We start from the raw sequence: 24,626 nt of genomic DNA, 5'->3' as shown, positions 1-24,626 counted from the left end.
AATCATGTTTGTTGTATGGGAGCCCCACTTAAATATTTATTTTATTCTGTTTTTAGTATTTGTTGTTATAGCAGCAACAGAAATACATCATCTGTGAAAATGTCAACTGTCTAGCTATCACGGTTCATGAGATACAGCCTGGTGACAGACGGACAGACAGACAGACAGGCAGTCAGACAGCGGAATCTTAGTAATACGGTCCCGTTTTTACCCTTTGGGTACGAAACCCTAAAAATTATGCAATCCTAGTACAAAGAGCCGCCTGCTACAGATTTTTTGAAATTGCCGCGTTTTTTCAGGTTGAACTTGCATTAGCCAGTCTCTATTTCTTTGTCGATTTCTGAACGGTCAGTATAACCCGCACAAATTACAGGGACAGGCATATAGTTGGTCAAACCAGAGCAGTAAATAAGAACCAAAACAACTATACTCATCCTTTTTTTTGGGTGCTAGTACTAGTGTAAGACAAAGATAGTATGATTATCTCTATCTATTTTGAAATGAGACAGTCCTTTGACAAACTATACTTCCCTCACTACTTCCCATACCACACGTCGAGGTGGCCGGGGTATAAAGCGCGAGTTTCAGCTTACTATATTTTGTAGTATAATACGACTCGGTTAATGTTGTCATATATTCTAAATTTCCCCTAAAATAAGCAAAACTCTTAACAAAATAAGAGAAGGAAGTTTTTATTTTATTTCTTTAATCTCATTTTGATATCTACTTTTTTAGCCAGCTTTACTCATTTACTGTAGAAGATGAAAATAAAATTGTACCGGTAAAAGTATTATGGGAAATTATGAGTAATCCTTGTTTTAATAAATAAAAGGACTATTTTATATTATTTGTTTAAAATGGGCAATATAAGATAGTTAAAAATGGGGTCTTCAAAATAATAACTGCGATTTAAAATTTAAAGGTACTTTTCGTTAAGAGACATGGTATCCCAAAAATCTTTTTGCTAGTCGGCGATTTCTGCGCGCGCATGTTCACATCAAATTCTGTGAATATTTCGAAAGTAAATTAAGTAAATTAGTGATAAAATAATACAATGGCTTCGACCGCGAAGCAAGAGGTTAACGGCGAATCACGGCCTTGTTTTGGCGGAGCGTGTAAAAAATCAAAAATGGAAAATAAAGTGACTGTAGTACTTGGTGCTCAATGGGGAGACGAGGGCAAAGGAAAAGTGGTGGATCTGCTTGCTGTGGACTCGGACATCGTGTGCCGCTGCCAGGTTAGAAATTACCGGAATATATTTTGGTTATTCCGATTCAGTACTTGACTCTGGAATAATAACCAACTCGTTCTTCCTGATTGTCATCGTAAAATTCCGTATCAAAACATTTCCGCCTTAACAGGAACAGGTTACAGTTGAGGTTATATTAAAGTAATTTCATCATTCATATTCATTGATTTTGCCCTTTCATAAGATCTAGCCGGGCTATTATAATATTTAGAGCTCAAGTACTGTTTTTTGTTGAAGCTTTAACTATTGGCAGGTCGCCAGCATGTTTGAAAACAATTCTGCGTGATACAATGTTTTTGTACGACATTGCGGGATTCGCCGGAGTTGGCAAACGTTCTGGCGGGAATCGGTTGACGGCAGTTGTTTAATGTTGCATAAAATATTTACGGGAATATTGTACGTACGCAGTATCTACGAGGAATGTATTACGCAACTTTTGCATGAGTTTTTTATTTATTTATTCTTATAATGGATGGAAGTCTTAGTGCGGCTGGTAGTAGACAGTGAAATCGTAATCCGACCTCGCTTCACACTAATTGTGGAGTTTTGCCAAGGTCTGGGACATTAATTGTCATGGTTATTCTATTGATGACTGTGAATCCACACATTCTCTCAATCTAGGGCAAAATTTACGCTGTCTGTTGAAATAGATTCAATAAATTCCTGAGAAATGAAGCTTATAGCTAGTAAATGTTCTCGGGTAGCTTATGAGGATCATTTATTGTCAGGATAGAAAACATTTGATAAGAATATATACATAATTATTATATGTATAAATGTGACCCTTTGTATATAAAATATCTTTTACAAGATGTGGTTATCTTCTTCTAGATTTCATCGGTTTAGTATTAGTTATGGACTAAAGGAGCAATGTCGAGTATCTAAACCTATATGTAGTATAAAAACAAATATTGCTGATTATCTGTTTTATTCAAATAGTAAATTTACGTACTAAGTTAAAATTACCTACACATATTTAATTTACTTAAAATTTCAAATCACTTTTTATTGGGTTATAGTTAACAAAATCAATATGAGTTTTAATATTGATTTGGTTTACTATTGTTCATTGAAAGAACCAAAGAATAATATTTATAATACCATTTATATAAAATAAAAAATACAGAAAAGTAACCATCGGATGGTAGTCATAAGTCATAAGCATAACACATAAGAAGCATGTTATCCAACATTTTGTTTCTGTCATCAAACAAAATAAAAAAATATAATAAATGGCAAATTTCGTTAACTCGTAGCTAGTAATAAAATTGTAATCTTGTGTTGTATTGTTATGATTGTTATTGTAATTGTACCTATTTGATTTCAAATTCTAAATTGAAAATTGTGCTTGTTATTTTCCAAATTCAAAATTATGCTTGTTATTATTACTCAATGTTATTGTTAAATTCAAATTCAACTTTAAATTCAAAATACCTAATAATTGTACTTTTTTTTTCGGAGCAAAGGAATTTTGTATTAACTATAAGTGGAAACTCTTTTGGCCTATGTTCTTACTATATCTTTTACCTTATTGTATTATAATGTGCTGTATGTTTCCCAAATAAAAAAAAAAAAAAAAAAAAAAAAAAAAAAAAAAAAAAAAAAAAATTGTTGTTAAAAATATGGGATTTTGTCATAAAAGTAAAGAATCTTTGCTTAACGATTTAAAAGATAGAGAAAAATATTTTATCCCAATATGTTTTTGTTGCATTCCATCACTAGCATGCCTGGTTTCCTTTCCTCACCTTCCCAGGAAAAAACTAACAATGAATGAGCCATATTTCCTATACATACCACATGTCATTTGAACAATCCTTTAGACCAGCATTTCCCAAACTATGGGTCGCGACCCATTGGTGGGTTGTGAGCAAAATTTAAATGGGCCCTGAAACATAAGACAACAAGCTGACCGATTGAGTTAACAGCCGATATTTCAGGCTCTATATTTAAGACAGACAAGAGGTGGGTCCCGAATTTGGCAATTTTTGGTAGGTGGGTCAACTTTGGGAATCACTGTTTTAGACCATTCTTATAAGTATTAACATTTTCCTCGGATCATAGCTATTATTAAATTATTATGCTTGTTCAAAGTTCATATAGCAACATGCTCAAAGTTATGCTCATTAAATTATCTAGTGACTAGTTATTCATTAAATTGACCTATAACAGACAGATAGTTGATTGAACTGTTAGTTAATAGCTGTGTGTCTGTTTCATGATTATCTTTTTTTTGTTTGGCTTGGGAGGTTATTGACCTGAAGGTATAATCTAGTTTTATCTTCACTATACTATTTATTTTCAGTGATAATTGTAACAATTTAATACAATCTTGTTGGTTTCAATTTGCACAATATGCCATTTTATGACCAGTTCACACCTTTTTATAAGATAATGATGATGATGATGATATAAGATGTATAATTTTTGGTTTAATGTCAGCAGTTTCAAGACTCTGATTTTTTTCTAAAACAAGATCTTCCTAAATACAGTACATATATCAGTAATAATCAGTGTAAATCCATCTAAATGCTCATGTTTTGAAATCTAGGAAATTTATGAAATAGCGTGAACAGTTCGCCAACCCTTGAACACTCAGTTCCAGCCATGTTTTATTTTGCTTGAAAAGAATCCTATTAACAAAGGTTTTACTAGAGCTTATTTGTTATGGACAAAGAGTAAAGTTTGTTAAGCTCAAACTTCTATGAAAGGGTGCTTACCAAACTACTGAAACTACTTCGCTGAATGTACCATACAATGTAGATCTTTGTAAGATGAAATCTATTCTTAAGGATCTCTTAGATTGTACAGAAATCATGTGTGCCCACTGTTATGTTGTAAATTAGGCGCTTACTTAGTGTGTAAGTACCTACGATGTTTGCAATTGTCATCACTGACCTTGCAGTGAGTCACGTATAATAAACCTACATATTACCTACTGTGATGTTATCATTATCACTGTTTAGGATTGTTGGACCGAAACCGTACCTTCGGCCGAAACATGATTTTTATGCCGAAACCTGACGAAACCGAAACTTCGGTCGTACACTAATAGGTACGGACAGCAAAATTATTAGCTTAGCATCTCTGCATATAAATATGTATGCAGGGGTGCTAAGGTAATTGTTTTGCTGTCATCTTAGCTTCTGTTGTCAACTTGTCACTTGTCACTTGTCACCTATCACTGTGACCGTGATAGAACATACATTTCATTTCAACGTTACATCATTTACGTCTCACAAAATATTAATGCATAAGTGTTTAGCACGTGATAAAACGTCAACTATATGTTACAGGAAAACAAAAAATATTGTTTTTATCATTATTGGCTGCAAACATTAAGAGGCCGTAGTCGATTTTGGAGCAAAAATTTTAAATTGATAGATTTAGTCGTTGAAATTATACACGTTTTGTTACGTAATATCTAAATAATAAGTATTGGTTTCTATTAGCACGTTTTCTCATCTTGCCTTTTAATAATGAGGTCGCGAGCGTCCGTCACCGGTAATATATGAAGAGAAGGGGCAGTTTTTAAAAATTCATCAAAAAATTATGGTGGTAAATTATACAAATTGATGTATAAGAATAGTTTCAGCAAATGTTGTAGATTGTTCAAGTATCCAAATGACGTTGAAATTAAGTCGATTTTCAGAGAAATTGTAACTTGTTTTGAAGTAATTTCTGGAGAAAATTGAATTCGTTTAACTTTCATTTTCTCGAACTCTAAGTCATATAACAAAAATGTAATCTGATAAAGGTCAAGTACAGAATATGTGTAATACAAATTTACCATTTTTAGCAGTCCAAACTTTACAAAGTTTACAAATAAGAGCGACAAAATCAGTGCTTTACGCGCGTTTACCTAAACGTCCTTCAGAAAACTAATCATTACTAATTTAGTGAGTCTGTTTTAAAAAAAATTATCTGATAAAAGGCAAGATAAGAAGACGTGCTAATAGAAAGCAGTACTTGTTATTTCAATTTGGTAACAAAAGGTGTACAATTTCATCGACGAAATCTATCAATTTTACATTTTTGCGACTAAAATCGACACCGGCCTCTTAAACCTTTTTAACTGTAGGGTTTGCTAAAGAAAATCAGGAAATAGACAAGTGTACAAAGTACAAACATACATACGATCCTCCATATTCCTCACTTGAGTAGAGTTCTCTAGTGAACTTAAAGGGATTCGCGACAAGTGCCTTTAACCAGACCTTCTTACATATAGAGTGATGTTTTATTTTTGTCATGTAGTTCGCAGTCATCTGGGAAATTAATAAGGGAGAAAGAAGAAAACCGGCGCCGCGTTAAACTGTAGAGAAGATCTATGAGTCAATTATACTAATGGCTTTTATCTCTACCCATTTGTTTTTTGTCAATAGTTGGCACGTGAATAGCCGTCATTAAGCCACTTATCAGCTTATCGTTATCGTTAACATGACATTTGTGTCTCGCCGCTTGCATTAAATACTCGAAATTATAAAAATGGCATTATGTCCCTTATTAACATTGTTTGCTATCACGCTTATCTTACAAACCTTGGTGTAATCCTTGAACTAATTACAAACTATTTATTCCGAGATTATTAGTAACCTAACTTTTTAGACAGTATCATCATCATCATCAATAAAAGCGGATAAAACTATGCCCCAAAAGTATCTGCCGCCCTCAATCTAATAGTTTTCCAAATATCTCTGTTTGGAATTCAATCAATTCGCTTTAAAAAGTAGGTACAGTCAAGTGTAAAAATATGGGTGCATATAACTTACTCAAAAATATGTCCCATAGTTCCTAATTCGCTGTCATAAGGGCCATGGGACATATTTTTGAATATGATGTTTGTGCACCCATATATATCATTCTCCGCTACTTTTGATGCTGTGCTGACTGTACATCATTCTATTTCATCATTCTCAATACTCTCATATTCAATAGGTCATTAATAATTCAATTTCGTGCCGTTTTATGGTTTGGTGTTAGTGCATGTGCATTCTGGAACCGTAATTTAATTAATTCCTCGTATTAACACATTTTTAAGGTGAAATAAGCGAGACTGCTTTCGTCAAGGTTTACTAATAGTTGGAAAATAGGATGAATTTTTTGCTATTTATTTCTAAAAACTAGCGACCCGCCCCGGCTTCGCACGGGTAGTTCAACTAATTTACACAAAACCTTTACAAATTATACATATAAACCTTCCTCTTGAATCACTAGATCTATTAAAAAAAAACCGCATTAAAAATCCGTTGCGTAGTTTTAAAGATCTAAGCATACATAGGGACAGACGGACAGAGAGCGGAGAGCGACTTTGTTTTATACTACATATGTAGATACTATAGGAATGTAGGTTTATCATAGGTAGGTACATATAAAGAAATTAGATAGTTGAAAAACGCTATCAATATACCTATACAAGTCTCTGGAGATTACCTATACGATACGTGTTCGTTCGTTGCTCGTCGATAAGATTATTAAGATTTGTTTATTTATGTCAGTCACGTAGGTATAGCCTAAATGTAAACAAGTTGCGCAAAAATACACAACAAGTCTTTGCTATTGCAAATGCCTGCCAGAACAAGGTTATATTTTGTGGTGCAACAAAAGAAATCTATAATAAGTTTCCATTGTATCTACAAGGCCTTACTTGCATTATTTATCAATAAATGAGTAGAAAGTGTATCGATTAACCAGGCCAATTATTTGCTTCAATTGTTATTATGATGTGCATTTAAGTTTGTTGTAGGTATCACACCAACACATCCAGAGTAAACCCCAAACCCCTACATAAATCGTTTGAAGACTAAACTATAAAACCCCCAACCCCTACCGCACACTACCGGCTCGGCTCCCAAGCGTCGGCGTTCAGTCAACTCCATGGCTGCTGCTGTTTAACGCAACGTTGGCACAATTGCGTAGCGACGCCATTTTCCATAGCGCTGACTAGACGCCGACGGCCAAAAGTGTGCGGTGGCCCTATTATCAAGATTCAAGAGTATATGAAAATTTTCACGTAATTCGTCGTCAGCACCGAAATGAAAACGTGACGAACATCCGGCGACACATTGCCCGTTTTGTTTATATACCCGAGTTATCCGGAACCGACCGCCTCGTTGTAGTATTACTAGTATTTTTATTGATAAGGCCGTCCAGTACCCCGGCCGCATGTCCGATTCATGTTGAATTGTGACGTCATATTAGGTATTGCGTCTACTGAAATCCACTCCTCGGTTTGCAAATTCATTGAAAACCCTTGGGCAACCGTCGCTTGTTTACGCATTTATTAAAGCGTCATTTAGACGGTGCGGTGCGAGAAGTTGATTTTATTTTATTAACATTGCTAGCTATGAGGAGGACTACTGAGATACCGATAAGGAATTCAATCGATCGTTCATATATCGCATTATGCTCTAAAAATGCTCGTGCTTTGGATTAGCGGCTTAGCTAGGTATACAACAGCCGCATTATTCGGGCCTATGAACCGACCGTGAACTTCGAATATCGAAATTAGAGTAGGTATCTCCTCTCCTCTCCATCTCTGTCAATTCAATATGCCAAAATAGAGCGATAGAGATTGACATAGGCATAGATGTTATAGGCAAAGTTAAGTAAAGGCCAGATTCTTAACAAGTGCTGCCGCACAACACAAGCTAATGTTCACGGATTTTTTCTTGACTTGAGCGCAAAAATAATTGTTTTCGCCCCGCCGGTCGGAAAAGCGCCTAAGCACCAGTAAACGTCCGTCTTTAGCCTTAGTCTTTAGTTTATACCTTTATTATCTCTACTCCTTATCTAGGTACATATTTACATAATAAAGTATAAATATTCACGTGCGAGTATTTATTGGTCTGGCCTTTAGATTAATTCTAGCTACTTTGACATGGAACACCTTTTGATTCCACGAGAATGTCCCTTACGAAATGCTTTTGTCTTGTATGGCAGCTAATTCAATCAAATCCGTAAAGCTCGAGAATATACTGCCAATTTGTTAGCAAAGTCATGAAATATTACCAGACCCAATATCATTTTCTCAGCCTTTTCAGAACTATTAGAAGAACGGCGTTTTGTAGGGGAGACATTCTAGTGGAATGCACCTCGATTTAGGTACATAGGCAACACTGAAAGTTCTTAGAAAGGGCCACTTGGAGATCATGTAACAAACAGAGGCGTATAATTTACAAAAATTTCTTTTAATTTTTTTTGAAGTAGGTACATTTCATTCGGTTGTCATTTGCATTTGTATTTCAGGATTGACATCGCCAACATTGCCGATTATTTAGCAGAAGGAAATCCTTCTACTAAATAATCTATCTCTCTCTCGGATATCCCGGATATGTTCACAAAAATCCAGAAACGACTGTTTTATAGAATTCGCACAAAAATCTAATAAAAACTATTAACTTTAAAAATAGGGCTGATAGCTGTTAACGCAACCAATAGCAAATAAATTACTTGCAAACTTGTAGGAATTCGATTTGATAAAATTCATCTATCAGGATTCGTGGGATTAGAGTTCTAGATAAAAATAAACCTCAATTACTACCAATTGATTACATTATTATGTCAAAATGGTGGTGGACTGTCTAGTCGATAGTTTCTAGGAAAATCTTATTATTCTTTGAATTTTTTAAGAATTCGTGCTACCAAACTGAAAATCAGTTGTCAACTGAAAATTGCTCTAAGTGATTTGTAGAAACTGTAGTCATCAGCTCGACATACGTAATCCCAACTGACGTCATGTTGTTTTATTACGATTATATAACTGCAGAGAGGTATGCTCGGAGCTGTATTTTATTTATTTATTTACTGCTCGTATTTAAAATATCTACAGTACCTACTAAACTTGAGATACACTTTTTTATTTAATGGTCGGTCTATTTTTTTCAGCGCGTCAATGTCAGTTCAGTAATGCTGGTGTAAAAAAAATAAAAATAGTTTTAATATGTGTGAATCCCAAAAATACTTTTTTTTTCCAATTATTATGTGTACCTGACAAGTTGATAGAGTCCTAAGTTATCTTTTGCACCGACATAAACAGAACAAAGTGAGTTAGAGTCATTATTATCTTCAACTATCTCTATACATGGAAAATGGATGTAAACGACGCTGAAGTGATAAATTTTAATTACGATCCCGTTTACACTAAATTAAGACTTAAGCAACCATAGACGCATCAAATAATAATGATATGTAGTTTTATTTAATGTTTATTTGTTTTATTTTCCAGGGCGGCAACAATGCAGGCCACACAGTAGTCGTGGAAGGCAAGATGTTCGATTTCCACCTCCTGCCGAGCGGCATCATCAATCCAAAATGTACCTCAGTTATTGGTGAGTATGCCAGCTGAAATTGTATCTGCGTCCCTATCGCTCGAATATTGGAAAAGCAATAGAGATAGAGATAAATTAAATAATCATCTAATTTCGACATCTTGTAAATTAGCTATGAGCTCGAATTAGTTGCCTCCTCGATGTACAAACGCGTGCTTTTTGATATACATTGCTGGGAAATACGGTCCTGTATCATGGCATTCATGGCCTTGGTCTTTAATTGACTCCGTCCGCTACGTAAAGTCAGCAATACTATTCGCTTAGCACCTTTGCAAACAAACTTCTACGCAGGGGTCACTTTTCTCTGCAGCTGACACACATACTGATGTGCCGTCGAAAAGTTTCCAAAATTGCGCCACTTCTCAGATTTTCGTATAGGAATCATAATTTTCTATTTCCAAAACGTAAGTTTCCTTTGTTTTATTGAAATTTTTCGAGAACTTCCCACGTTTATGGATACTTTCCGCAACTACTTCCGTAGTCGCGATGTATGGGAATATAGTATCATTAGATTGCGCAATGTACATCATCAATTTCACTTAGCACTTGATGCTAATTTAAATGCTCTGCAGCCGCATATATCTAACTGGATCTGAACTTGTACCTCAATTATCACGTATGGCTGAGTCAGAGGCAGTGCTACATAAAGTGAACGTTTTTATTGGCTATTGGATGCTGCATGCTACACATGTCTTATTTAATTATAGTAATACTTCAGGTTTTACAGAATACTTAATACATTGACTTACTTATATATTACTTCGTAAAGACGGGCCTTACGGGCGGTACGAAGTGGGCCAGTAAATTGGTGCGCAACATGCGTAGTGTGCACCAATGCGAGCCAGTCGTGCAGTCTAGGAACTAAAAAGACTGATATGTAAACTCCATATAAAATATTTTGTATTATTAGTTGCGTAAATGTATAAGTCAATGACCTAATACAGATTTGATCACATAATCACATTCGGTGCTCGGCTGAGTTTGAACGCAGTTAATTGATGTTTTATTTTAATTTCTTAAAATAATGTTGGTTTTATCTACCCTGTACTGAGTCCAACACCAAATGCTTGCATCATATTTAATGAGCGATGACTTTGCATGTTTATCTTAACTATGCCAAATAAGTCGTAAAAGCAAAATCGTGACTGCATTTTTAACCCTCACCGTTTACCAAATAGCATGTACTTATACAAGACGTGGAATGATCAGTAAAGCATCTAAATGCAAATATTTCTCGTTCGCAAAGAAGTCCTAATGCCGTTTGTACCGGTGCACGACAGGCACGGAGGTACAGTAATCGGGTACCTTGCACACAATTAAATTAATCCCAAGGTCGACTGATTGGTTCTGCGGCTTAAGAATGGATTCTTATTAGCAATCGTAATCTTTTTATTCTTTATGAGAGCAATTAAAGTAACAATTCTACGACAAATTTTATATTAAAGGAAAAAATGGAAAAAGTTGCAACGCACGGATTACGGAGGTTGCGGGTTCAAATCCTGCCGGAAGTGTAACTTTTTCCATTTTTTCCTTTAATATAAAATTTGGAGTATCGCTCCCAGACGTATCTGCATGTTAAAAAAAATTAATTCTACGACATTTCAATTCGACCACCTTATTACGTGACCATATGATAAATTATCCGATCCACTATTTAAATCTTGTACAAATTGAAAAGCTAGATTCTAGCCTGGTTCTAGAAAGTACAAGAACTACCAAATGCTACCTATTTTGTACGGTTGGGCTTAAAATTTACTGGACATGGTCAATCACCTTATGAAACTTATCATTTAGCTGCGTTACTGAGATAGATGCGCCCGCCCAACCGTTTTTAGGGTTCCGTACCCAAAGGGTAAAAACGGGACCCTATTACTAAGACTCAGCTGTCCGTCTGTCCGTCCGTCGCTCTGTCTGTCATCAGGCTGTATCTCATGAACCGTGATAGCTAGACAGTTGAAATTTTCACAGATGATGTATTTCTGTTGCCGCTATAACAACAAATACTAAATGGCCGGTTTTTTACAGTGGGCGTCGTTATACTCGACGCTAAATTTATCAGGGACTTCCCATAATACATAATGCATCTATTGTAAGCTTTCTTCTAGGTACCATGTCATGTGATTCCATTACAGTGTCTATATAAAACCACATTTTGTGTTGCATCATTGTTTTTTTACGTTTTGTTATCTTGCGACTGCGACTACAACAAATTGTACAATATTTAAAACAAATGTTTGGACATTGATGGATTCTTACGTCCGGAATATCTCTTGAGTGCCCGAGATAAGTTGTCTTCACTTTGTCAGTTTGTTTATCTGTGTCTCAAGAATCTGATGACTCTTGACCATAAAGAATATAATGGTACACTAAAATTATTTGTAGTTGGAAATTTCGCCATGAGCTTTATCAAGGAAAGTCACATAAGTTTTATTTTCTATAAATGTGACGGATCCCAAATCTGAATGTGTATGTGATATGTAGATACAGCTACTATGAAACCCTATAATAAAAATGCTGGAGACAATGGTTATGGTTTTTTTTTTCACCTTAGCAGCTCGAACAAGCCTACTTTCGTCACTGTAGAAGCCAATCAGAGTGAAACAAAGTAGCTTTTTAATTTAGTGAAGGCTATGAACTGCCACTTCATACTTTGATTACAATTTTTTTTTCTGTATTATTTTGTGTAATTCGAAATACATTTTAACCTTTAATATGTTCTCACTACTGAGGTGAAAAATTATGTGTGCAATACGAGAGCAAAGTTATTTTACATCTCGTGTTTTTGAGTCCCTCGCATGAAAAACCAACTTTCCTCTCTTGTTGCACAAATAACTATTGTTTTCAGTTAGTTAACACTATATAACTAGACTTTTTTTTTCAGGAAACGGCGTGGTTGTACACATACCAGGTCTCTTCGAGGAATTAAAAAAGAACGAGTCGAAAGGCATGCGGGCCTGGGAAGGGCGGTTGTTTGTGTCCGACCGGGCGCATCTAGTACTGGACCTACACCAACAGGTATGAACTGAAATAAATGTCATAGTACGAAAGAAAAAGTGACCAAGGCCTCCAGTGCCCAAGGGATCGAACCAGCGTCCTCTGCAACCGCGTCGATGCCTAAACCGCTCGGTCACCTGGGTCACGGCGGCATGGGTAGAATTTTCTCTAGTATCACTATGCAATTTTAGGGTACAGGTAGGGTTCACATTTGCGTACCTGCCTACTGATGTAGGTATAACACAAAAAACAAAACTTTTTTAGCGTTAATAATGTTTAATAAAAACTAGGATGCACAAATTGAATTCATTGAATAACCTACTGTGATTTAGGGTCTGATGAAATATTATAAGTTGCTTAATCACCAACAAGCCATATCCAGTAGGTACACGTAGATAATAAGAATCTGTATTGTAGAATTTTAAAACATTTGGTCCAAAAGGGCAAAACCTATATAGTCTATGGAGACACAATCAGTATTTGACTCACCCGCTGTGTGTATGTGTATGTATGTATAAATACACATCTTTGACGAGGCGCTATCGTAACTGGATCTTTGTTCAAATACTTAGTTCAAGAATGGGTAACATTTTGCTAGCTAATCTAAAATAAAACTGATCCCTAGATTCCAAAGTCCGTTTGCCTTTTTTTTTTTATAAACTGATCGGCGATTGGCCCTAGTCACACCTGATGGAAAGTGAAGACAGGGCCTAAGATGGAGCTCACCGGTTCAGTAACAGCCTATTCACTCTTGTTTTAAAGAGACCGAGATCATATTGATCAGGGAATACAGATGGCGGGAGCGCATTCCATTCCTTAGCCGTCCGTACCAAAAAGGAGGAGGCAAAACGTTTCGTCCGAACGAATGGAATGTGGACCACGAACGGGTGCATTCGCTCCCCGCGCCTGGATGTCCGATGATGGAAAGGGGAAGGTGGGATCAGGTCGTGTAGTTCCTGTGCGCACTCCCCGAAATGTATCCGATAGAACACCGATAGGCAAGCGACTCGACGGCGATGCTCAAGGCTCTGTATCCTTGACTTGACAGATAGGTCAAAAAGTCTATGAGCCCGGCGCTCTATAGAGTCCAGGGCCGCCAGCTGATATTTGGCAGAACCGTCCCATAGGTGGGAGCAGTATTCCATGCACGAGCGTACCTGTGCTTGGTATAGGGAGAGAAGCTGATTCGGCGTGAAATACCGCTTCACCTTAAATAGGACACCAAGTTTTTTGGCAGCAGTTTTAGCCCTAGACACAATAGTCGACCCGAAGTTTAAGTTTGATTTTAAACTTAGACCGAGAAGCTCTAAAGTGTTGGTCACGGGAAGGGACACATTTCGGAAAGTGGGAGCCAAGGTGAACTGGCTCCGTTTTGCGGTGAAAAGACACGCCTGTGTTTTAGTGGTGTTGAATCCAACCAAGTTGGCCTCGCCCCATTCGGACACGGCATCCAAGGACAGATTCAATCGCTCCACCATGGTCTCCCTGAGGATCTTGGTGTCAGCTTCACTGACCCTCGCGTCACCAAGGTATCTCTCCGTAACCGTGCTGTCATCCGCCTTAGTCCATAAAGACTGTCAATCGTCCTGACAGTCTAATTTTCACAATTATTATGCATGTTTGAATGCTAAGTTGCATAAATTTGATAACATGTAAACGTGTGTTATCATGTTATCTTAGTACGATAATCCATTGTGGTGCGTGCCCTTGTCGCATTACGGCTGGGAATGCGAATAAATGTCAATGGATTTATGTTCGCGAAGGGCGGATTTGACGACCTATCAAGTATCAACACCATGGTCATAAAATTGCGAAGTTCTCATTCAGTAAAAAATATATATTTATATAACGAAGTAGATATTTATTTTGTAGTTTATTGAAAGCACAAGAAAAGGAGAAAAAATTGGTCAGGTTCTTAAAACAGTCGGATGCGTATGTGACACCTCTGGAGTTTTACGCATCTCTTAGGCGGGCTATAGGTATATTTATTTATTTACCACCTAAGTGGTAGGTAGGTAGAAATATAGGCCAAAAATAAAGAAATCTTTGACCTAAAGTTACAAGTATAAGTGTAAAATCATTTTTAGGGTTGCTGTTTCTGTTTTAAAAAAAATGCCTGGCAGCAAAAATTACCTCCTTCTTCTTCTTCAGTCGGTCCCTCAATGCTGAGGATCGTGACATCATGTCCTTCTGTTGAAGATCAGGTTCCTCCATAGGCTTCGCCAAGCGCAAGGCCTCGTGCAGTTTTAATTGCGTAAGTGCAGTGATTTGAGCACACCATCTAGTAGGAGGAGGGCCCTGAGGTCTGGTGCCTTCAACTTTACCTGTCATTATAACATTCTCCAGGCTATCCGAGGAGCGACGTGAGAGGTGTCCGAAGTATATGAGTATTAGGTCCTGGCATATTGTTGACAACCGGCGTTCTATGCGTAGCTCTTCCAATATGGACTGATTAGTACGCCTAGCTGTCCAAGGTATCCGTAAAAGCCGGCGCCAACACCACATCACAGAGGCGTTGATACGCTTGATCAAGTTTGCTCGATTAGTCCATGTCTCACAACTATAGAGAAATATTGGGAACACCAGAGAGCGCACAAGTCTAACCTTCGTTTGTTTCAATATCCCTCGATCTTTCCAGATCTTATCTAACCGAGCCATAGCTCCCTTCGCTATTTGAATCCTCCGGATAATTTCCCCGTCACAGCTACCATCGCTAGATATAAGTGAGCCGAGGTAAGTGAAGGTGCTGACACAATTAAGTTGTTGTAGTTCTAGACTTCGTGGAGGAGGTTTTTTCCGGTACACAAACATCAGCTTTGTTTTAGCATGGTTGACGTGAAGTCCTAATTTGATGCTTTCGGCTTCTATTCGTCGAAACAGTCGGCTCATCTCCTCCTCATCAGAAGCCAAGAGCGTTTTGTCGTCAGCATAGCGCAGGTTGCATATCATCTTCCCGCCAATCGATATACCGCCGTCCCAGTTCTCAGTGGCCTTTCGCACAATGTATTCGCCGTAGATATTAAAGAGCTTCGGAGACAATATACAGCCCTGTCTTACCCCCCTTTCCGGTTTGAACTGATCTGACAACGTATTCTCAATGCGTACTCTGGCAGTGCTTTCGGCATATAAGTTCTCTATAAGGTGTGCTAAATGAGCAGGGACACCCATCTCAGAGAGTACGTTCAACATGTTTGTCCATCTAACGCAGTCAAATGCTTTAGCATAATCTATGAAACATAAAATAAGCGGCTTGTTCCATTCACGGCCAAAAATTACCTAGATTTCCTGATTTATGAATGAGAGTCGCTTTCAAACTCGGGTAAATCCATCTGTCAGATTATGCTATTTTGTTATTAAGAAAAGGTAATAGGGTAGATATTTGCTGAGAGGGTCGAATGGATTTACCCGAGTTTGAAGTTAAGCGACACACATGTGTTGTTTAATTTTGATTTTTATCTGTTATGTTGGATAAGAGGAACATAGGTAGGTAGTTTACTTTGTCCGGGGCAAGAGGATATGTGAGAATCCCAAATGTGTTTGTCTTGCCACAGTGTTTCACATACCGTATCTAACCGTACGGTTTATTGTTTTCGCAGGTTGATGGTCTGCAAGAAGCGGAAAAGGGCAAGAACTCACTCGGCACGACAAAGAAGGGCATCGGGCCGACGTACTCGTCGAAGGCGTCGAGAAACGGCTTGCGGATCGGAGACCTGATGGGAGACTTCGCGCTTTTCGAGGAAAAGTTAGTTTTATCCTAGTAGCCAGGAATCCCTCGTATTTTGAAAAACGAGTTTGTTCGAACTTATTGTAGTTACAGCCCTTTATTCATAAAACTTTACAAGCCTCAATTAGTTAATTTATGTTTTATTTTATCCCCATCCCCAGACGGATTAAGACAAGCTATTAATAGCTAATTAAGGCTTGTAGCGCGTTTATAAATAACGCAGGAAGGCTATTCGAACCATCAGATTTTTTATCCATATTTTAACAGGCACATTTTACATAAGGAATTAAGTTTTAATAGCTTGAACTCTAGGAATCTAAATAACTTATATATACGTTGCGCCGCGATTTTCTTGTAGCCGAGGTTTGGCACTATGCTAGTTTACTATCAAGTCTAATAATAGTTTACTAGTCGAATAGTGTCAAAAACTAGTTGTTTGTTTAATATTGACGATTATGCGAATGCATGTCATCTCTGCATGACAAAGGCGACGATGTGCGTCGGTACTGTGTCCCCACAATAAAACTCCGTGTCGTAACAAGGAATGCACATATCCATAATACGCTGTAAGCGCACATGATTATTTTGTGTTATACATGTCTCCAACTGCTAGTATACATCTCTATATATTTATAACAACTAACCATCGTTCCAGATTCCGCACGATAGCTGCATCATACAAGCGGATGTTCCCAGCCCTGGAGGTGGACATCGACGGGCAGCTGGCGCAGTACCGCGAGTACGCGGCCAGAGTGCGGCCTCTAGTGCGCGACACCGTGGCCTACCTGCACCGCGCGCTGCGCGAGGGGCAGAAGGTGCTCGTCGAGGGCGCCAACGCCGCCATGTTGGATATCGACTTCGGTAGGTACATGGCCTAGTACTGAAAGTATAGGCGATGGAGCCCCGCTAGTGCTAACATCTCGGCCCACCCATCAATAAACTGACCTATTCTAATCTAACTTATTTGATCAGAAACGTGATGGAAGCACTTAAAGTACATATTTCATATTTATTTATTTTACCCAATTTAATTATAATGATATTTAATCATTATCTTTAGGTCTTACATGATCTCCGGTTGACGGTGTTCGCTGTGCACACATTCTCTTGCATGTAAAGAGACGCTTACGGCGTCAACCGTAGAGCAAGGTTTTAGTTTGTTGGATTAGTATGTATTCATCCAAAGAAATGACTTTGAAGTGATGTGTAAGTGTAAAATTGTGTTCACTGTGAAAATCAAAGCAAGCCTAAGTTCATATGTGTTGGTTGCATGAGTCACTTTTTAGGGTTCCATACCCAAAGGGTAACGGGACCCTATTACTAAGACTCCGCTGTCCGTCTGTCACCAAGCTGTATCTAATGAACCATGATAGCTAGACGGTTGACATTTTCACAGATATACATATTTCTGTTGCCGCTATACCAACAAATACTAAAAACAGAATAAAATAAATATTTAAGTGGGGCTCCCATACAATAAACGTGATTTTTTTGCCGTTTTTTACGTAATGGTACGGAACCCTTCGTACGCGAGTCTGACTCGCACTTGGCCGGTTTTTTTTTCATTCGCACTTCTATATGATTTCTTCAATGAGATTCTACAACTGATGTCTTTCATTACAGGTACATACCCGTACGTAACTTCCTCAAACTGCAGCATCGGCGGCGTATGCACAGGCCTTGGCCTTCCTCCGAGCGTCATCGGCAACGTGCTGGGCGTAGTCAAGGCCTACACCACCCGAGTTGGTGATGGGCCGTTCCCTACCGAGTTACATGATGTAAGTTTACGTTTACAAGTTTATAATTTGAACAAAAACTTTGGAGCGTCGTGAGTTGTGCCTGTAGCGCCAAGAACGATAACGAAGGGGTCAGCAAACTTGAGAAGAGCCAACCGCAGTAGAAATCACTAGGAAACCACAAATAGCCACGAATGTTGACCGCCATACATTTGTAAACTAGCTTTTGCCCGCGACTTCGTCTGCGTGGAATCAGTAACAGCAGCTACAGTAAGTTAGGCGCCTGGAGAAAGTGTAATAGCAATCATTCAATTTAAGCATATGCACACAAATTATCAGGCAATTCATTAATTATCTCAATTCCACCCCGCTTTTCACCCTCTTAAGGGATGATTTTCGGGATAAAAACTATCCTTTGTCCGTCTCCGGGACTCAAACTATCTCTATGTCAAATTTGAACTAAATCGGTTCAGCGGTTTAAGCGTGACGAGGTAACACACAGACAGACAGACAGACTTTCGCATTTATAATATTAGTATGGACTGTAAACTAAATAAATTATTTTTCATTATGTCTGTTGGCACTAGAGTCGAGCGTGTGTTTCGTGGCCGAGGCGTTAGGGACCCAGTTGTGGATTGCTCTCAATGCTTGTTCCTTAGGTCAGGATTACCCTTGTTAGTTTTACTTACGTAAGTAGGGACAAAGCTATTTGCTAGAACGAGATAACGATATTCATATCTCATTCTGTAGTATAGCTGTGTCCCTACTTACGTAAGTAAAACTTACAAGTGTAGTCCCGGCCTTAGTTATAATAATAATTTAGTAAAATCAAACACTCGCTGCACGCGAATACGAAGTCTCTCTGTCACACTTGCCTACGGCGGCTAGACATGACAGAGAGCGAGTGGTTGATTCTAATCAATGTAGTACAATATTTGTGCAGGATGTGGGGCGGTTGCTGCAAGAGCGCGGGCACGAGGTGGGCGTGACCACGAAGCGCGTGCGCCGCTGCGGCTGGCTCGACCTCGTCGTGGTGCAGTACACCGCCATGGTCAACGGGTACACCGCGTGAGTACATACAATACACTCATTGAAATTAAACTATCGTGAGACATATTTCAAAATATGACGGGGCGGGCGGCGCAGGCAGTGCACGGAGTACAGCCGCCGCGGGCACTCGAGCCTGAGGAAGGACTCCCGACGAGTCCGAAACATAAGAATAAGAATGATTTATTGCAGTACTGTCGCCAAAAGCGACTAAAAATACTAGTGAGTGTAACCGTAGTGATCTAAATATTTTGAATACACTAATTCATAACTTTGTTGGGGCGGCCACGTTTTAAGGATGGCGGAGGATCGGGTCAAACGTATCTTACGCGGAGTTGGAGGAAAGCAAGCGAAAGCGAATGGACAAATTAACTCTTACATGTATTACACCTCCAACCTTCATAAACAGACCCTGAATCAGTTGCCGTGGCCGTAACCGGCCAGATGAGTATAGGCACGTTACTTACCACTAAAGGCCAGATGAGTATAAATAAGAGTACCTACCTATACTCTCCTGGCCGGGTGAGAATTATATTGACATTTGTAAGTTAACATAGCTGTGAGTTACCTAAGTGGCAGTGGGCGGGGCTCATAGAACCGATGGCCGCTGGGGTAAAGTAATGGTATCTGATTGTAACCAAGAGCCGAAGGGCGCACACGTTGCTTCCAACAAATTGAGGTGCCCGGATATTGAGTAAAACTGCAATGGCTTTATTTACCTTAATTTTATCAACTTTAAATGCTAGTGCATACATTATTTCGCCGCTAATGTTATACATTGCTTCCAGGTTGTGTCTGACTAAGTTGGATATCCTGGATACGCTTGAAGAGATCAAAATCGGCGTGGCGTACAAGCTCAACGGCAAGAAGATTGACTACTTCCCGTCCTCGATGACAGATCTGAGCAATGTTGAGGTATGATTCTTCACTATGTTTGATTAAATTAGGTAGTGGTTTCAATTACAAATATGACTATTAAAACGTGTCTTATGCATTTACCGTAAAGTACCGTAATCTTTTGATATGGGAAACCGCAAATATCACTACATAGTATAAAACAAAGTCGCTTCCTGCTGTCTGGATGGATTTCTGTCCCTATGTATGCATAGATAGTAATTAAGTAATTTGAAAACAGTGATCTAATAAAGTAATGTTTTGCTTGCAGGTGGAGTACATAACACTGCCGGGCTGGGCGTGCAGTATTGAAGCGGTGCGAGAGTTCAAAGATCTGCCCGAGAAGGCGCGCGCTTATGTGAGCACTATCGCAGAATTCCTTCAGATACCAGGTTAGTATCAAACCGAAATTAAATTGACAAAATCCTAAGCCCCTTAGGAGTCTCCGGCAAGCTCGGCCGAATTTCACCTTCCCATACAAACGGAGTTCCGTTCTCATTTTAAAATTTCGTTTTTGATTGTAATGACTCTTTGCACATACAATGACATGAGGTACATCTAGGTCTGAAATTAGTTTATATAGCTCCAGTTTATAAACCAAACAAAATAGAGCAAAAACAAGTTTTGCATGAAAAACGTATATTCGCTGTATTTTTTTTTTACAATGGTATCTAAAGCTACATAAACTAATTTCAGACATAGATATACCTTATCCTATTGTAAGGACAAAGTTTCAGAGCAAACTAGCTACTCGTTTTAAAATGAGAGCGGAACTACGTTAGTATGGAGAACCGAGCTTGCCGGAGATCCTTAGGGTTGCAGAATAGTGTTACGAATAATACTCACAAGACTGAAAATCACCAATCACCATGGGAACATGCGGCGGTTTTTTTTCTTAATAGAAATATCAAGATTTTCTGAATTAAATAGTTAGACACTAAGTTTAATCCTTATGCTGAAAGTGTGTTGTTGAAGATACCGTTAGGCAAGATCATGGGGAAGGTCACTGTCAAAATGACGTTACCAACCATGGCAAACATGGATCCTATTAATAGTTTAAATTTATTTTTGTGAAAAAGACGATGTTTTGATTGCTCCATTGCCCTTGAACATTTGGTATAATCCCACTAGGGTATTTTAGTTAAAAAAAAAACTGACGGACTGCGAGGAAAGTCCATCATCATCATTTGCCGCATATCGCACTCTTTTGTCGTATACAAACGCTACTGTGGGAACAGATGAGACAAAACTGGTGGTAGTTATAGTGGGAATTACCCTGATAAATACACAATGTAATGTAATCTCCACAATTTATGTCTAACCTGTACTATTTTTTTTTTTCAGTACAATACATTGGCGTGGGCCAGGGCCGGGAAAGCATCATCCGGATAGATTAACGTTGGTGTCAAACATTCGTTAGTACTTAGTGTCGTTTACATTCAAATTAATATACACAGGAGGTTTCCACGACGTCTATAGAGTTTTAAAATGTGTCATTTGTTTTTGAAAGACATTAGAATAGCTTCTTCAGAGCAGGAACAGAAGATTTTATTATTTAAGATGGTCAAGAGAAACACTTATGTTTTGGCTCTAAAACTAGATGTTCCTAAAATGATATTCATAAGATTTCTTTTAAATCTATAGACGTTTTTGAAACGAAGGGGTAAAGAATAAGAGCTATTGTAGAATTTCAATACATAGTGTACTAACAGCAACAGTCTTATTTGACCATTTTCGAATTGTCAGTTATATTATAATTGTGTGGACGATGGTAATACCAGTTTATTATCCTAATTGACTTTCAGATAGTTATCTATAACTATAGCTGTGTTTTACGTTAATGTGTAGACTTCCTGAGCATGTCTTTATAGGAAATGATAGAGGCGAATGAAATAGAACGGGTTTATGAATTTATCCGTAACGTCCGTATCCGTAAAGTCTTTTTACGGACCGAAAAACTCGAGAACGAATTCTATTTGCAAGTCAATTTGGGTAAAGTACAATACCCGGGTAGCCCTTATGCAGAAAGTGAAACTTATGGAGGGTGCCGACTTCGTCAGTTGAGTTGGAATCAGTATTGTTATTGGTGTTTCACCATTGAGACATACGGTTTACTTGACTGCAAAATTCCGAAAATATTTCTACGCGGTCGGAATCGAGGCTTCCGATAAATATAAATGTGACCTAACCTAACTAACGAAGTTTCCGACAATGTAGTTAGGTGGTTTCCATCATATTGTTGCGCCCCGACCAAGGTCAGGGTGACATTGGACCCTCAGAAGCTTGGTTAGTCTATAGTACGGTCTTAAATGGATATTTGCAGCAATCGACCTATGATGACGAAATAAAATGTTTGATTGATTAAATCGAGGGTATATCCGTGAACCAGTAATATTAGGTCGTGTTTTTCGGAGTTCTGTAGTCATGTTGTTACCGTTAATCGATATGCAGCGAAATATTGTTTTATACTTCCTGTTGTGTGTTGCAGTGTTTGAATATTTTAATCTAGGAGGATATAACGAAAGGAGTAGCCATTAACAGGCGTTCCCCCCTGTCGAAACTAGTCGGCCAATGGTTATACACAATGTATGGACTGACGTTTATTTGACATGGCTATTTTGACGTTCCCCTTCCCCGCAAAAGTTGGCAGACTTTTTTGTACAGCAAATTACCGACGTGGCGTCTCCGTTTGGTTATATCATAGAGTAACTTATACTAGAGCGGTACTGTCATAGTAAATTTTGTAACCACAGTAAATTCACTGCCATCTGTCGACACACTTTAAAACTAAAAATGAAGATTTATAAAAATACGATAAAATGGATTTAAATATGGATAATTTTTTTTTTTTATTTGCATTAATTATTTTTATGATTTTGACCCATGTTCTTTCACTGATATGCGTTTAAATTGTTAAATAACAAACGAAACCGTCAACGCCATCTATACGACAGTAGGCCAAAGCTAGTAGCGCCCTCTGAACGAGAATCAAATTTTCTTGATTTTCGAGTCACGTTTTTTCCTTAGACTGTATCCATCTATTACGGAGTTATATCTATCTTTGGTTATATCCTCATAGACTTTAATAGATGTGTCCAGACAGTTGTACGGTGATGTACATAAAACAGTGAGTCGCATTGTAACATGCAGCATTGATGCTCTTATACGGTGCTTAGTACAAATACATATGTCACGCGGATAATAATTTACCAAGCAAAAAGTGTTCAATTGCCGTAGATTAAAAGACTAAAAGATAATTTGTCTATTAAGTTGATTGAACATTTTTACCTCCCCGCGTCCAGACCGCGATTATAAAAAGGTTCGTACTTACACATATTCCTCTAGGAGCAATAATTAAATAGGGATTAGATTTGTAATTAAAAATTACATCCTTCATAAGTTAACTCAATTCAAGAACACCAATATTAGGCAAATATTCATAGTATTATAAGATACCAAGGCTTATTTTCTAGATAAAATGTAATCTAAACATATTGTAATTTTTACTAGCAATACGCTATGAATAATATTTATGTCGAGATCAGATAAAAATCTAGTGAGAAAAAGCTTAAAACACTAAATAAAATAGTGAACATAAGCGCGCAGAAGCTAAAAAATGCAAGTAAATCCTTCAGTTCTTACTGTTCCTAAAACACAAGAAAAAATTGTTTGCCAAAGGCAATTCTTTAAACATCGCAGTTGTGATCCAAGAGTAGATGATATTATAGCCACCTAATCTTAGTAAAGTACTTAATTTTTGTTATCGATAATATGTGAGACGAGTCAATTTAAAATACCACTTACCTGTTGCCACTCGGAAGTTTATGTCTAATTATTGAAGAAGCACAAATGGAATTTCCTGTTAAATTCAAGGAGTTTGATAAAATGTTGATTAGAGCTCTTACACACTAGCGTTTCTGCGTCGCGTTTTCTCGGCGTTTCCATACAAAATTACACGGCGCGGAGTCGCCGCGTTCACGAGGCGTGCCGATTAGTATGGAACCGACGTGAAAACGCGGCGCAGCAACCCTAGTGTGTAAGAGCCCTTAATATTGTTTTTTGACTACTTTTACCATTATTTAAGACAATGATGTTTTGCATGCCGCTGCCAAAGGGGTGACATGTTTTTGCTAACAATAGTTTTATTATTCGACTATAGGAAATTTAAGCCACTAGCCTTAATTGAATCTATTAAACGTGGTATGTATGTACTTATTGTCTTTCTTTTTACACGCCCATTCCAAAGATCATGAAAATCATTCGTGACGTTTTTAATCAAAAGGTACCACATTGTCGCTTACCATAAGTACGAAAATTGCTTGTATCTTTATACGAAAAACCTGTCAGAGCGTCCTTATGGCAAGCGACAATGTGGTACCTTTTGCTTGTAAACGACACAATTTTAGGTACTTACATTTGGAAATCATTGTTTCGCTTACATTCTTTTGACATGTGTTTTTATGTGATATCTATTATATTAATAATGTAAATATTTCAATACAGATACTATTATGATTATCAAATAAATGGTTTATTATTTTACAATTTGTTTTGTATTTATACTAGTTATGCGACGGGCTTATCTGAAGACCTTTTATCCACACACGTTTTGATAGTGTAATTATTTCAATCATGCGGTACTTTACGGAAGTCGGAGT

The 24,626-nt window shown here is 37.8% G+C and overlaps 2 protein-coding genes across 2 annotated transcripts in view; both read left to right on the top strand.

Moving 5' to 3' along the window:
• Positions 1 to 24,626, top strand: part of LOC134748240 (protein transport protein Sec23A) — a 324,866-nt gene that overhangs the window by 268,569 nt on the left and 31,671 nt on the right. The gene's annotated exons all lie outside the window — the stretch shown is intronic.
• LOC134748395 (adenylosuccinate synthetase) lies at positions 950 to 24,179 on the top strand. Its single transcript, XM_063683177.1, has 10 exons — positions 950 to 1,237; positions 9,471 to 9,573; positions 12,455 to 12,588; positions 16,164 to 16,309; positions 16,947 to 17,152; positions 17,915 to 18,069; positions 18,971 to 19,095; positions 19,863 to 19,989; positions 20,240 to 20,360; positions 21,313 to 24,179. Exons 1-10 carry the CDS (start codon positions 1,055 to 1,057, stop codon positions 21,363 to 21,365), a joined length of 1,353 nt encoding a protein of 450 aa, XP_063539247.1. The 5' UTR covers positions 950 to 1,054; the 3' UTR covers positions 21,366 to 24,179.

This window comes from Cydia strobilella, chromosome 16, assembly GCF_947568885.1.
Source record: "Cydia strobilella chromosome 16, ilCydStro3.1, whole genome shotgun sequence".
Lineage (NCBI taxonomy): Eukaryota > Metazoa > Arthropoda > Insecta > Lepidoptera > Tortricidae > Cydia > Cydia strobilella.
The sequence above is the reverse complement of the archived record's forward strand: the minus strand, read 5'-3'. Positions and strand labels throughout refer to the sequence as shown.